The 15,802-nt window shown below is 36.9% G+C and overlaps 1 protein-coding gene across 3 annotated transcripts in view; it reads right to left on the bottom strand.

Moving 5' to 3' along the window:
- The window catches only part of APOOL (apolipoprotein O like), a 118,052-nt gene extending 109,938 nt beyond the window's left edge, over nucleotides 1-8,114 (bottom strand). For 2 of the 3 annotated variants that reach the window (XM_032620769.1, XM_032620771.1), the window contains exon 1: nucleotides 8,033-8,114. In XM_032620769.1, coding sequence (XP_032476660.1) covers nucleotides 8,033-8,047 — 15 coding nt within the window. In that variant the 5' untranslated portion in view covers nucleotides 8,048-8,114. The remainder of the gene's footprint in view (nucleotides 1-8,032) is intronic. The other variant, XM_032620768.1, reaches the window with a different exon arrangement.
- Between the last annotated feature and the right edge of the window lie 7,688 nt (nucleotides 8,115-15,802).

The following is a 15,802-nucleotide window of genomic DNA, read 5'->3' as shown; positions in this document are numbered from 1 at the left end:
TAAACCTTACATTTAGGGTCAATTAGTTCTTGACAAATGTGCCAAGACAATTCACTGGGAGGATGAATTGTCCCTGCCAGTTACATGGCTCTGTGAATTTCTGTCACAAGAGCTCTATTGTGAATTTTGTCACAGGGGCCCAAAATTTCAGGTTTTGCTATAGGCAGAAATATAAGTATAAAAATACATCCCAAAGTTAAGTGCAAATATTGGTTTTCAATTATTTATGCTGTTCCTTTCCTTCCATTAGTCCAGATGAGTGGATGGATATAACGGTATTTTCTCTGCTTACAAAATTAAGTTCTGTTTAACTCTACTGGCTCTTTCATGATAAACAGAAGGACTTGTGTTTCAATTAGACTAAGGTAGAGTAAATATTTTGCTTTAACCATATTTTGATCAGTACCAAAATATGCCAAAAACAAATTATAAAATTATTTACCTAGTAAAGTAATACTAGTCATTCTTGAGGTAGAGGGAAAGAATACGAAATCTAGGCAGGGGTGTATAATCCTCTCACAGGAAGAGAAAGCAAATATTTGAAATAAAAAATACAATCTACCACTACACGGCAAGTAGCAGCTCTTAACCCATGGTAGGTGCTTAATACATACTTGTTGAAGAACTAAATGAATGAACTAAAATGAACAAATATTATGAAGCAGCCTTATGTTCTGTAGGCATTTAAACTACTTCTTCCTCTTTTCTCCCATAGTAACTTTTAGATACCTTTTATTTTGAATACAACTTGTGTTTACTTATCAGTTTCACCCACTAGAGTCCATTCCTTGAGGACAGTACTTTGGCCTTGTTCTTCTTTGCCCTCCCTCCTTTGTAACTGATTGATTAATTCATTCATTTCCTTTAATTGCCAAATTTCACTCTAATTCATCCAGCATAGGTAGCTATTTTCAAATATTTAATGATTATCTTTTTGTTTGAATTTTTACAAAATGCATATTGTAGTATAATGTGTACATGTATTTTTAATTTTGTTATACATCTCATTTTTTCTTACTGTTTTCACAAAAATGGTGTATTACAGTTGTTTTGTTTCTTATCCTATTTTCATAAAACATAGCCTTTTATATCCATCTGTGTTCCTATGTGTACATATAACCCATTTCTTCTAGCTGCTATATAGTACTACATGATGTACATCCACCACATTTCAACTATCCCTGTCAGTGATGGACACCTATATTGCCTCAAACTCCCCATCACCATAAAAAAACACTGCAATGAATATCCTCCTATAAGTGCCCTCATGAACTTGTATAGCTTTGTGATATACACTCAAGAACAGAATTGCCATGCCATAGGACATGAGTATATATTTAATTTCACTAAATAATATCAGATTGATCTCCACAGTGGCTGTACCAGTCAATACTCCCACCAGCAGTCCATGGGGGTGCTTACATTCCAATATCCCTAACAACATTTGGACTTAACCAGCATTCTATTTTCCTCTAGCTTAATAAAATGTTATCTCATTGTTCTAATATGTAGTTATCTGTTAATTATTTTGAGCATCTCTTCATGTGCTTATTAGTTTTAGTGTTTTCTCTTCTATATACCTCTTGTTCTTATCTTGTTGATCTTTGTATCCCCAATGTTTATCACCATCTCCTGCATATTATAGGCATTAAGATCTTTTTGAAAGAATGTATAAAAGAATAAGAATGTATGAAAATATAAAGTATTCACAAGACTTGTTAACAGTATGGATGTAGATGATTCTTTACAATGATGCAATACAGCAGAAAAATCAAATGTGGTAAAGATAAAGGAATTTTGCACATGTTGAATTTGATGCACCTAAAGATATCAAATAGGAATTTGGATGTATGAATGAATGAGGTGAACTCTAGAGCCAGGCTGAGGGGATATGACAGCAGCAGTTAGCCTAGTGATATGAGAAGTCCCTATTAAGTTTCAGAATGACTGAGAGAAAAGATCCAAAAACAGCCAGGCCAAATCTACATTAAGTATGCAACTCATGCCTTAGCTTAGAGTACTAATATCCATCAAGTCTATATAACTCAGGAGAGATTACAGAAGTGGATTACATTTTCCCTGAATATGTTCAAATTATACTAAGCAAATTTTATTATCCACCACAGATTGCTACTTACACTGGTTGTCTCAGTGTTTTTTTATCCTTGGGCAACCAATTCCCCAATTTAAATTACAAGATCTTAATAAGTTAGCTTTTAATAACAACTCTAAATATATCCTACCATATTTTCAACAACTGTATCACTTCTGGAAAGTATTCAAAAGTAAATTGTACCAGGCCATGAACCCCAAAAGTATCCATCCATTGCCTTGTCCCTTCTAAGAAGTTTTAGAGCACCTGACAACTATATTGCTCCCTTCTGTGATTTCTAACATAGGTCACTATGCTGTTAACTACAGGACTGATTCACTGGCCAAAATTGACTGGACCAGGGATTGGTATCTGAGCCAAAGGCAGCCAACAAGAGACTGCCTTACAAAGGGGCCCGATGTACAATTTCTGCCTAAGAAGCGTATTTTGCAGTGGTTAGTGACTAGCCAACCTGATCAGATCTTCTCTCTAGGGAAGTCTGGATATGAAACATATAGAGTTAGCAGAAGCAGAAGTCATGAGAATGGTAACTACCAGAGTTGCTATGGTATCCTGAACGGTTCTTCTTGAGATTTGTTTAGCTGCTGAGACAGTTTCCTAGGCTTTCTTCCTAACCTATGCAACTTTCCAATAAACTACCACTTAAGATGACTTGAACTTGCCTCTGTTCTTCATAACCTGAAAAGCCTAATACCCTTTCTTCTCTAACCTGTATAAAAGCCACAAATTCTCCCCTAAATCAGTGGTTCTCGAACCTAGCAACACATCAGAATCACTCGTGGGCTTTTAAAATATTAAAATGCCCCATCTGGGGTGGGGCTCAGGCAACAGTACCTTTTCTAAGCTGCCCAGATGATTCTAATGCACAGCTAAGATCAGGAAATATTGACTTACATGCGCCCATTATGCAAACATTTTAGGGTCCATGTCAAGCAATTTTTAATTTCCATATTAAATGAGGTTCACAGAACACCTAACAGCCACCTGTGAGGATGGCATCACAGGGAATATAGCTCAGTCATATAGGTGTGGTAGGAGGCAAGGCACAGATCATTTTCACTCTATGGCATAAAGCAACATCCTGGAACCTATACCAAGTATGGTTAAGGGTTTCAAAGCATACTTTCAAAGTTGCACTGAAAATACAGATGCTCAACAATGCTGAGTGGAAAGTGAAAAACTGATTTTGCTGGAGATAACCAACCGTTTTCCCAAGAATGAACTTCATTTGTTAGGTTCCAACTACTTTCTGATATCAGTCACATGAAACAAAAGAGGAAAGAGACAAAGACTAAAGTTGACACAAAGGCTGGTATTATCAAGGATTTTGAAACCTTTAGGTCTATGGCATCCATGTTCCTTCCTGTCCCCATCATCCTTGACTCAAGCCCCAAAACAAAATCCAGAGTCATGTATCATCTCCTGTATTCTAATTTCTACAGTGATCTGTATTTTCTCTTCACTGACCAAAGTTCCTGCTACTCCACCAAACTCCAAAAGCCCTTCCATTGTGTCTACCCTCTTCTCTCCTTGCCTGAAATGAAACATGACTGTCCCCTGAGGTCACTGCTTCCCTTGTAACTCTCAAGTGGAGGCTATTCAAAGTGTCTCAGGTATAGGAGGTAGAGTTTTTCTTCTTCTGATTGCCAATGCTGCTTCTAAGCCATTACTTCCCCAGCCTTAGGTAAAAATCTCTGTTCTTGTTAGTGAGAAAGTGGAACAACTGGAACTCTCATGAATGGGAATATAAATTGGTACAACCACTTTGGAAAACTATTTGGCAGTAGCTACCAAAGCTGCATGCCCTATGACCTGGCGATCCCACTCCTAGGTATATACTCAACAGCAATGTGCACTTATGTGCGCCAAAAGACATATACAAGAATGTTGATGGGAGCATTATTTGTAATAGCTCAAAACTGAAAATAATTCAAATGTCCATTAACAGCAGAATGGATAAATAACTCATGATATATTCACCCTCTAGAATATCACAGAGCAATAAGAATAAATGAACTAGCATACATGTGTAACGGCTGAATCTCAAAAACAATATTGGGTGAAAGAAGCCAGACATAACAGAGTAAATACTGCCTTATTCCATTTACATAAAGTTAAAAATAGGCTAATTAATTTATGGTGGAGAAGGAGCAAAGGGGAGGGCTTCGGGGCTGCTGGTAATTTTTTTTTTTTAATTTGGCTGCTGGGTGAACAAGTATGATCACTTTTGAAACTTTACCAAGCTGCTTATGATTTGTGTACTTAACTGTATGTATGCTATACTTCAACTGAAGAAAGTTTTCATAAAGGAAAGAAAAGTAATTCTTCTCTGAGACTTACACCACCCATCTATTCATCCTTAGCACCTGCCTCCTGGTCACTTCATCGCATTGAAGATTTAGGATACTGGTTAATAGTCTTCTTCTATACTCTAAATCCTGCCATAACTCTGAATGACTTTAACGTCCATATGGCTGAACCACTCAAAAGCCTCACCTCACTCTTCTTTGACCTCACCTTTTTAGACCTTCATATTCACTCCACTGCAGTTACCCACTCCATGAGTACACCCTGAATTTACCATTTCCCAGAACTTGTTAATAGCTAAAATCATAAACTCAACAAGCTTTTCTCTGACTACAACCTCCTATTTCAGCTTTGTTTTCCTTACTGCTTTACTCCCGTTCTTTAAGCCAATAAAACTATCTACCACAGAAAACTTTTTGAGGGAATTAAATGAAATAATGTGCATCAACAGCGTAATACAGTGTCTGACCCATAGGAAATACTCAATACATGGTAGCCATATTTCAATATTAAGTATTCTATTAGAAACAAGTATCTTTTAGGATGAAAATTTTCCTCAAATTCACTCAATCTCTGGCATTAATGAAATCTAGCTTTTGACACTACATTCCTCCCAATCCTTTTAAATGAAAGCCAGTCGTCCAGACATTCTCTCTGATTCAAGAGGTCAGGAGGAGAGATCAGTACAGTACTTGTTCTCAAGGCTAATTCCACATCAGTGTTCCACCATCACATTTGCTCAAAAAGTTCTTATCTCTCAAAATGTATGTAAACTATTTTCAGAGTTATCTACCAACTTTCAGGACTCCTTTCTACCTTATTCATTGTTATTAATCTCTGGGGCTTCAAAATTAACACAGATCAGCATTTTTGTACCTCGGCCTCACAGATGCTTCCTCAAGCTTAAGCCCCATGATCCGAACTCAGACCATAGCTATTTCAGATCCAGATCTACCACTTATGACTGAGTGACTGTGTCAAAGTTACTCAACCTTTCTAAGCTTCAGTTTCTTCACCTTTAAAATGCTGGTAATAACAGTACCCAGGTATAGGGCCACTGTGAAGCATAAATGCGAAAATTCACATAACGTGCTTAGCAAAATGCCTAGCACAGTAAATGTTCAATAGCATAATAGCTGTGATCACTATTATTAATTCTTACCAGTTCTTGGCATATTTCCACTTGTCTCCAAACCTGCTCAGGTCTCCTGAATTTTTTTCACCAGTTTTATTGAGATTTAATTGGCATATAGTCTCCTACTTTTTTAAATGAAAAGAAACTTTCCTGGAATTTGCTACCCCCAACTCAAGATTTCTTCCCTACCTTTTGCTGCAACATTTCTCTAAAGAGTAATGTACACCTCCCTTCCAGAGGAGGCAAGGAGTAGTGGAAAGATCAGGGACTTTGAAGCCAAATATATCTGTGTTTGAACCTGGTTCTTCCACTTGGAAAACCCAGAGCAAGCACTTTTTCTAAACCTCAGTTTTTTCATATGTAAAATGGGGATACTACCCATTTCTTAGGGTCATCAAGATTAAACTGAAATAATACATGTAAAGCAGGTGGTCAAAGTAGGTGCTAAATGAATGCCAGTTTCCCACCCCTTATCCTTTCCCTAACCCCTTACAATCTAGGTTCTCACTCTACCACTTTACCTCACTTCAGCTCTTATTAGCATTGTGACTTTGGGCAATTTAACTGAATTTTCTAAACCTTAGTTTTTCATTTGTAAAATGGTGATCATTATCATCTACAACATAAAGTTGTCTTGAGAATTAAGTGAAATAACATATGCAAAGTATTTTAGCATGGTGCCTGGCCTTGCAGTAAGCACTTAATAAATGGCAGCTACCAGTGACTTATTAATAGCCAAATCAAAAGACTGTTCAACTCGCTCCTTCTACTGTTCAACTCGCTCCTTCTCTAGGCTTCAGTGACAACACACTATTCAGGTCTGCTTTTTAACCACTGACCATTCCTTCTCTCTCTGCACTCCCTCCATGATGTCTTTCTTTATTCTCTTCAACCAAGTGTGAACTCTCTCTTCTGAACCCTCAGATCACTTTGTACTTCTCCTGAGAACAAGGCACTTCCTCTACTCTGAATGACAATCATTTGTTATATGATACATCTCCACTACTTAATTTAATATCTTTTATGTCCATTGCCTGGCACTTATTTATTCATGTAGAATTTATTGAGTCCCTAATATAGCTCATATATGTGCTAGGTACAAAAATTAACATATTATAATTACTGACCTCAAGTAGCTTATAGTTTAGGAGGATAGAATACACAAGTAAATAGTCTACTATATGCAGTATGATAAGTCCTATGGTAAAAGTATGCCCAGAATCCTCTCGAGCACAAAGAGGAGTTACTTAAATCAGACTGGGGAGATCTGGGACACTATCTTGGAAAAGGCATTTTGTATTCAGCATACGGGGAGGCAGTACACAAATCCCTGTTAAATGAACGAGTGAAATATGAATAGGAACTAACTAGATGAGGATGGGAAACGGCACTTCAGGCCCAGAGAAAGAGCAGGGAAAAAGGCTTGGAGTACAGATATTAGGAGAGTTCCTGAGAGACAGGAAATGAAGCTGGAAAGCCAAAGCAGAGTCGGCTCTTCCAGACATAGGAGCCTGACCTGACCCTAGAGGGCAGATGATGGAGTGCCAATAAAGATTTTTAAGTAGTGGAAGGGCATAATCAGATTTACATTTTAGTACTCTGGCAGTGCAGGGGGAAGTTAATTCCATGAGAGCCAGGCTAGAGGCAGCGAGTCCAGTTAGAAGGGTGTTGTGATAATTCAAATAAATTCTGAAAGCAGAAATGGAGTGAGAATGGCGAATCAAGACGGATACTGAGCCTGAATTATTCATATTTGTATCTCCTGCAAGCAGTGCATTTTACACTTAAAACCCGCTACAAATATCTACCCGTAGGTATTTGTCTACTCATAGATATTTGTCGACTACTGTTACTGAAACCCACTTAGGGAACTGCAGCTAGCAGCCACATGTGTCACTTCCTGTACACAGATTCCTAAGTAAAGGCACCTTTTCCCATTACAGAACTCAAAAGAAACTTAAGTTTGTCATTCAAACCCGTAAAATAACAACAGTGAATACAAACCCAGGCACTGCAGAGAGACTTGAGACGTCTCTATCCTGGTCTATTTCACCCGAAATAATGTTTGAACAAAGTCCTTCAAAGGGTCGTGAGGCCCCGCCCTATGCACCCAGACAAATGCCCAGGATTCTTTTCTCTGTTTCATCTCAAGACCCAAGTCTGTTCGCTGCTTGTCGGCTGGCGGGCCATTTTCGCCCAGCTGTTTCCCAGTTTTCACCCTGCTGCTGTGTAAACAGTCAACAGCAGGGGATTGAGGAGAGAGAACCGCCCCAGGCTGAGGAAACTCTAAAGGGGAGAAGCAGGTGTCTTGAGGCTTCAAACGTTAAAGATTCCCTGACCTTGCCAATTCTCTCGCAACCCCATCTCCACCTCGCCTCTTGCTGTGGGACTCCCTTCTGAAGTTAGGAGGATCCCTTCTACAGTTATCAGAGGGCTACCAGCATCCAGAGAAACTAAGCAAAGTAACTTTTACTTACCCTAACGGCCGCCATAGCTGTAGCGCTCTCCGCCCAGGTCTTCGCACGGAGAGCGGAAAGGGACAAAACAGCTCAACTAGGCACCGCTCAAAGTAGCCCCACCCAGTTCCGCCCCTCGCCGTCGGCTCCGCCTTTTCTCCGCCTTCCTAGTGCCGCTCTAGGAAGTTGCACAAGTTGGCCCTCTCTCTCTCCGGGGAAAACGGTTCAACCCTGTGGTTGACTGTCGCTATCCCTGATAACACCTTTCAGAATATTCTCCATAGTCCATTTGAAAGTTACTTTGCTGGGTGCAGAACTTTTCATTATGTTCGTTTTTTTCAGGCATATGTGATTTGTCTAGTTGAGGACTTAAAATCCAAGTCCGGCTGCCTTAATAAATAACTGTATAGTCACAAAAAGAACATGTTACCTCTGCAATACGTGGGCAAGTTCATACAGCCTAAGAGTATGTCACTAAGTGCCTGCTACGTGCCAGGCACTTGTTCAAAGTACAGACATAACGTAATGCCTTCCCTCACGGAGCTTGTGATTCCAGGGGGAAAAGAGAAACAAATAAATGTTACAAAGTGCCAAATGCTATGAAGGAAAATAAAACAGTATGGGGATGGGTTGGGAATTTATTGATTTAGATAGATTAGGGAAAGGCTTTCTGATAAAGTGACATTTGAGAAAAGTCCTGAAGGAATTTAGGGAAGAACCTTCCATGCAGAAGGAACAGCAATGAAAAAGGCCGGTGTATCAGAAGTGGCTACATCTGATGGCACTGACTAATTTAACGTGAGAGGAAAAGTATATGCAGCTTCTTAAATTTGCCCCTAGGCATATAATAAATCTCAGGGACCTCTGATGGCCATACTAAAGAAAGCCCCTTTACTTCTCATGGTCAAGAAAAGCTGAGATTTTTAAAAGCTAAACTCAAAGACTGATTCCCTTGGTTTCTAAAATTATTTCAGTTGAATTTATACCTAACCTTGATAGGTCACTTATTTAAAAATTTAGAACTTTGAGCAGGAGAGAGTGGTAGTCTGACATTTTAAGGGGACTATCTGGGAGGATCTGGAGGGCTAAGACTATTCAAAATCCCTACACCTTTCTCTCTGAACTACTCTTTATTCCTGATACCAATTCCTGTATTGGTCAGCATTCTTTGATTACAAGCAACAAAACCCGGGCCCCCTGCACTGGGAGCACAGAGTCTTAACCACTGCGCCACCAGGGAAGTCCCTCATTCAAGTTTTTATTTGCATTTCCCTGATGTCTAATGAAATTGATCACCATTACATATTTCAATTGGCCATTTTGATGTTATCTTTCATAAAGTGCTTATTCAAGTTTTTAGCCCACTTTTTCTATTCTGTTGTACATTTTTCTCATTTATTTGTAGGTGTTCTTCAGAAGACTGTATACACGCACTTTGCCAGTTTTATGTGTTGTTAATATCTTCTCTCACACTGTGGCTTGCCTTTTTATCCCTTCAATGGTGTCCAGAAACCAACCCTGCTGGACCTGGATCTGGGACTTCCAGCCTCCAGAGCTTAGAAAATATATTTCTGTTGTTTAGGCCACCCAGTCTATAGTATTTGGCTGTGGCAGCCTAAGCAGACTAATACATTATTCTTCTTATATATTGCTTAATTTCATTTGCTAATATTTTCATTAGGATTTTTACATCTATGTCCATGATGGTTATTGGTTTGTAATTTTCTTTTAAGACTTTGGTATCAGTGTTTTATTAGCTTCATAAACAAATTGGGAATTGTTTCCTCTTTATTTTCAGGAAAAGTTTGTTTAAGATTGGCATTATTACTTCCTTAAATATCTGAAATATTTCACCAATGAAGCCATCCAGGCCTGGAGATTTCTTTGTAATAAGGTTTTTAGTTATAAATTCAAGCTATTTAACATGCTCTCAGATTTTCCATTCTTTCTTGTGGCTGCTTTGCTGAGTTGTGCACAGTCAGTTCTACAATAACACTTATTTAAAAACGTGAATTTGTTCCAAAATGGTGGATATATTAGGAAACAATTTGAAAATTACATACATTTCATGTTCACTCATGCACTGTTTCGTCCATAAGAAACACGATGTGAATGCAGAAAACAGCACCCAGCACAAGCAGACTGTGTAAGAATGCACAAAACACACACACAGACTCCTCAAACATCTACCAGATACCTTGGTTCACTCAGGTGTTACCTACAAAATTGTGTTTTGTTACTATTTTTTAATTGTGAATTTTTCTATGCAAGTAAACAATATCCTAAACATCTCTAAACACTCTGGCCCCCAAACGCCAAGCACTGCATGAGAAAGGAAAGCTTTAAATATCAGGTGAAGTTTGAAGTAACCAAGAATTTTGAAAGAAGTGTGAGAATATGTGATATCTCCTGAGCAGTAGGTGTAAAGAAATATGCATTTTTGGACCTTCTGAGACAATACAGTGAAAATAAAGGAAACACCTATGTCTGGAAAAACTTCAAGAAATACAAAATCAGTAATGAGACCTAAAGTAATAGAAGAAATGAAAAAATTGATGAATCTATGGATTGAAGACTAGACAGTAAAAAAAATTAAGAACAACCTTTCTCACATGCAATGAGAAGGCACTATCTATACACAAAGGCCTTAAAAGAAAATTGTCAGATCCTGCAGAAGTGGCTCCTTCAATGATGGTTTGGTGATTTAAAACACTGTTGCAATTTCCAAAGCTTTCAGCCCTGGGTGAAGATGTGATTGCAGATTTAAAACTTGCAGAAGAATTTCTAGCAGTGAAACACATGATAATTGAAGAAGAAGGATTACATTGGATTACATTTTCAATTTTAATGAAACAGTTATCTATTATATATGCATCTCTTGAAGGGCCTACATTTGAAAGAAAGAATAATATGACCTAAGATTTAAGGCTGTGAAAGATTGCAAATTTTGATAACCCTGCTTTAAACTACTTCACAATGACGCACAAGCTGCAACCCTTCCTACATCCACTGCTATAAGCAAACTTCAGTTGACTTTCCTATGTATTGTATGTAGTATTTATATATTTCTTAAAAGTGTGCTAGCATGTTTATTAAGTTCCTATCTTTTTGTAATGGGTCACTGATGAAGTGTTTGGGTGTTGTGCCTCTAATCTCATTTTCTCCATAAGATCTTCAGTTTTTATTCATGATTTCATGGTGCATTGATTTTTAGGGATTCATATGTTGAGTTATAGTAGTACTGACATCTCATTTCACCTTAGTTGTCAAATATGTTGGCACAAAATTATTCATAATCTGTTAACCTAAATGAGTGAAGTACAAGACATGTAAGAAATATATAGCTTTTTTTGGTCTACCTTTTATTTTCCCATTTTTGGAAAAAAGGATACAAAGAAAACAACACTAGTGCAATGATCAGTGGCCCCTGGTACTCAGCCTCAGCATCAGGAAGACAATAGAAAGAGAGAGATATTCTGACAAACGTTACAGCAGTTCCTTCTACTCAGTTCCAAGTTTTCAAAACAAAGTATTCTGATATTTAGATATTTAGACCACACTCATAGTCTGCAACCTAAATCCTGGACGTTATGAGTAGTAGGAAGTGGCAGGAAGTCCCAAGTCTTGTGCTCATTTTGTATTGTTGTTACCGACCAGGGTTCCTGGACTCTTTAATCAATAGAAATTGATATAAGGCCAGACAAGAAAATTCAGACAAGGCTTTATTGCGGTTCATGCTGCTGCATGGGGGAGTGAGAACAGGAAACATGTTCCCTTGCTCAATTCCTGAGGGGGAGCAAGCTGGTCCCTTAAATGGGGTGAGGGTGGGGGCAGACTCGTGGGTTAGGCAAGAGGGGTGGCTTAGGTGGTCTGCTCACCCCTTTGGTGGTGCTATCTGCAGGGATCTTGTGAAGTATCCTGCTTTTGCCCCGACACCTCAGAAGTGGCAGTTGGGTTTTGGTCTTTTTGTATCTTGTTGCTCATAATTTGCCTCAACTGTGCATGTATGCAGTTATTTTTAGTCCCTTAGAGTTTCCTTGTATTCTGTTGCTCGAGGAAATATTTGTCTAGGTGCAAGCACTGCAGCAAAGGGTCCCAGGTCCAAGCCTATCTCATTGCAATACCTTGAGGCACAATATGGCAAGGTTTCCACTCAGGTTAAGTGGCCTAACCAGGTGAGTCATCTCCAAGCTATGGTGCTGGTATGAATTCTCCATTTAATAAGAGATTTTGGGCACTTGCACAGTGCCCTTCATAGCAACGCACTAGCTGCAGCACCTTCCAGACTATAGTTTATGGGACTCAAGGTTATGGCCAGGCATATGAACTTCAGGACACAGAGCCTATTCAATCTGTCTTTTGCCCCACTCTTTCTACTCACTTTTTCTTTAGAATTTTATTCATAAAAGCTTTCATTCTAAAATGTCTCCCCCATAATAGGGCCTGATGATCATGAGAAAGAGCCTGATGTCCCCAGTCCTTCACAACACATTAACTTTTAATTTTTTACATCTTTTCCCAAAGTCCTTGGAAATAGAATTTTCCTTCACTGGAAGAGATGAATAAATACTCCACAATTTGTACAATTAGTGTCCCTCAATCTAGGATAGAAGAGAAGCTCATCATTCAAGCAGAAAACCGAATCCCATAACTATTATGCTCTGCAGCAGTTGGGTTTCATGAGATGAAAAAAAGAAATGTGATCGATCTTGAGTAAATTTCTGTTTATTACAATAAAATGTGCCCAAGGACAGTTGTATAGTGGATCAAAGGAGGATGTGAATTGATGATGAGTTCAGTTTTGGATGTGCCAAGTATGAGATATTTGTGGGACATTCAGTTACATATTGGAGCTTGGATGAGAGGTCTGAACTGTCTACAAAGATTTTGGAATCTTGTATATAGGTGATCAACAGATGAGGTTGCTCATGGTGAGCATAGAGTGGTCTTTCTCCCAGTTATCTCTTAAGGTTATTTGGAAGTTTTAGAGTAAAAATATGAGAAAATAATTTTGTTCACATATTCACCAATTTGAGATTTTAGATTAATATTTTTACAGAAATCTCTTTATAGTCTTAATAATAATTGTAGACTCAAAGGTTATGTGTGCACATCAAGGACATTTTATTTTATTTAATTTCTAGTTAATGGTTTGTTTTCTCTTGCTTAGTATATTTTCCAGTATTTGCATTTTATCTTTAGATTTGTTAAATTTGCATTTTATTGTTACTAATTAGGTTGCTTTAGGTCTTCAATTAACAAAAATTTATCATTGGTGGAAGAGTGTGTCAATAATATGTAAAAGAGTTGTTAAGATAGTCTAAGTACTACAATGAATAACCTGAAAACCACAAGCCATAACAATATAAATATGGATAGTGAACATAACTTTTATGTTTTTCTCTATTTCTGTATCAGTTGAAATTTCTTCTGATGTATTCATGTATTACATATTTAATAAAAATAAAGATATAAAAAGGTGAAGAATTAGTGAAGTGTTAGAGAAAACAGTATAAACAACTCTTTCCCTATGGACAGAGGTAAGACATTATTAGTTAATTAATAATGAGACATTAATTATTAATAAGACTTCCTTATTATCTAGAAGGAAAAAATAGTAGTGTATTTTTAGTATACTTTTTGAGCAAATATAGACTATTGGTCATTAGGCACTTAGACACATGAATCTGGAAATGTGATAATTTTGCAAAAGTAGCATAAGTAGCTTTTAAAAAAAAGGAAAAAAGGTACCAGGAATTACAATGGTAAATATCTAGAAATTAGATTTCATTGGACCAGTGATGCATTCACTCCGAATCCTTAGGATGTTGTCCATTATGAGAATTATGAAAATAATGGATTGATTTTATTTATGCTTTCGTGCCATGTTCAGAGTACATTCAATGTAAACTGAGTTTTTCTAAAACAAGTACAAAGTAATTATTTATGAAATAAAATTGATGACTTTTTTCTCTAAAAGTTGGGAAGAGACCAAAACAAAGAAGCATCATTCAAAGATGTACTTATCATAGGAAACAGAGGAAAAGACTTCCTTTTGCTAAGAACTGTGTAAAGCTAGCCACTAAGCATTTGTACAGAGAGAACAAACTGTTGGTAAAATTCCTCTATGAAACCATACTGTTACACATTGCATAATATCAAAGATATATACAAGACAGGAGAGAAATTATTATAAAGGATGTGCACAAGGCAAATCTTCATGACTGTGGGTTAGGTATTCTATATTTCCTGTATATAGTGTTTCCCAGATATAATACCAAAAATGAAAACACAAAAAGAGAAGATTAAGTTGGACTTATCAAAGTTATAAACTTTTGTGCTTCAATGGACACCATTGAGAAAGTGAAAAGAATATGTATATAAAATATGGAGAGAGAGAGGATGGGAGAGAAAAGTTTTGCAAATCATATAGCTGAAAAAGGGACTTTTATCTAGAATATGTAAAGAACTCTTACAACTCAATAGACAACCTAGTTAAAAATGAGAAAAGAACCTGAAATGGCATTTCTACAAAGGAGGTTTACAAATGGCCAACAAGTGCATAAAAGATGTTCAACACCATTAGTCATCAGGGAAATGCAAATCCAAATTGCAATGAAACATCACTTCACACTCACTTTTTGATTAGCTATAATTAAAAAAATGGAGAATAACAATTGCTGGTGTGGATGTGGAGACAACCCTCCTATACTGCTGATGGAGACATAAAATGGTATAGCCACTTTGGTAAATAGTTTGGCAGTTCCTCAAATTGTTAAACCTAGAAATAATTTATGAGCCAGCAATTCCACCATTAGGTATCTAATCAAGAGAAATGAAAAGTATGTGCACACAAAAACTTGTGCACAAATGTTCACAGCAGCACTATTCATAGTAGCTAAAAAGTGGAAACAAGCCAAATGTCCACCAATTGATGAATGGATAAACAAAATATGGTATATACATTAAATAGAGTATTATTTGGCAATAAAAGGGAATAAAGTACTTATATACACTACAACATGGTTGAAACTTTAAAACTTTATGCTAAGTTAAAGAAGCCAGTCACACTAACTGGAATAAAATAAGAAGTGAATTTTTGTGAAGTCTAATATTCTTGTATGTTTTCTAAATGATGATTTAAATTATTTGTGTAACAGGCAAGTTTTATATATATATATATATATGAATTATATATATGTAAAATATATGTAAACATGAATTTATAAAATTCATGTTATCTAGTAGCCATCCATATTTATCAGATAGGAAGAACTGCATACCGTTCATTTTTAAATGTGTTACAAATAAATGCAGTTTTATAAGTATAGGGATGAATGTAATCACATTTCCCCTAACTACTCATCCCATGATTATTCATACTTTTTTTCCTTTAAACACACAGCCTAATTCCAAAATAATTGGTCACAATTATCTTTCCTCCTCCATATGCCTGTGTATGATGAGGTCTTCAAAGGGAAATAACCATGTTAATAAAATGTTTATTGTCATTGTTTTCTTATTATAGTTTTTCAATAAATATTTGTTGCCTAAATAAAATGATGATATCTTTTTAAAATAAAAGGGAAGCCAGTAGCAAAAGTCCACATATTGTATGATTCCACTTATATGAAATATCCAGAATAGGGAAATCTATAGAGACAGAAAGTACATTAGTGTTTTCCTAGGGCTGAAAAGTTGGGGGGAAATGGAAAGTGACTGCTAATGGGTAAGGGCTTTCCTTTGGGATTATGAAATGTTCTAAAACTAGATTGTGTCAATGCTTGCACA

The sequence above is a fragment of the Phocoena sinus genome, chromosome X, assembly GCF_008692025.1.
Source record: "Phocoena sinus isolate mPhoSin1 chromosome X, mPhoSin1.pri, whole genome shotgun sequence".
Taxonomy (NCBI): domain Eukaryota; kingdom Metazoa; phylum Chordata; class Mammalia; order Artiodactyla; family Phocoenidae; genus Phocoena; species Phocoena sinus.
The sequence above is the reverse complement of the archived record's forward strand: the minus strand, read 5'-3'. Positions and strand labels throughout refer to the sequence as shown.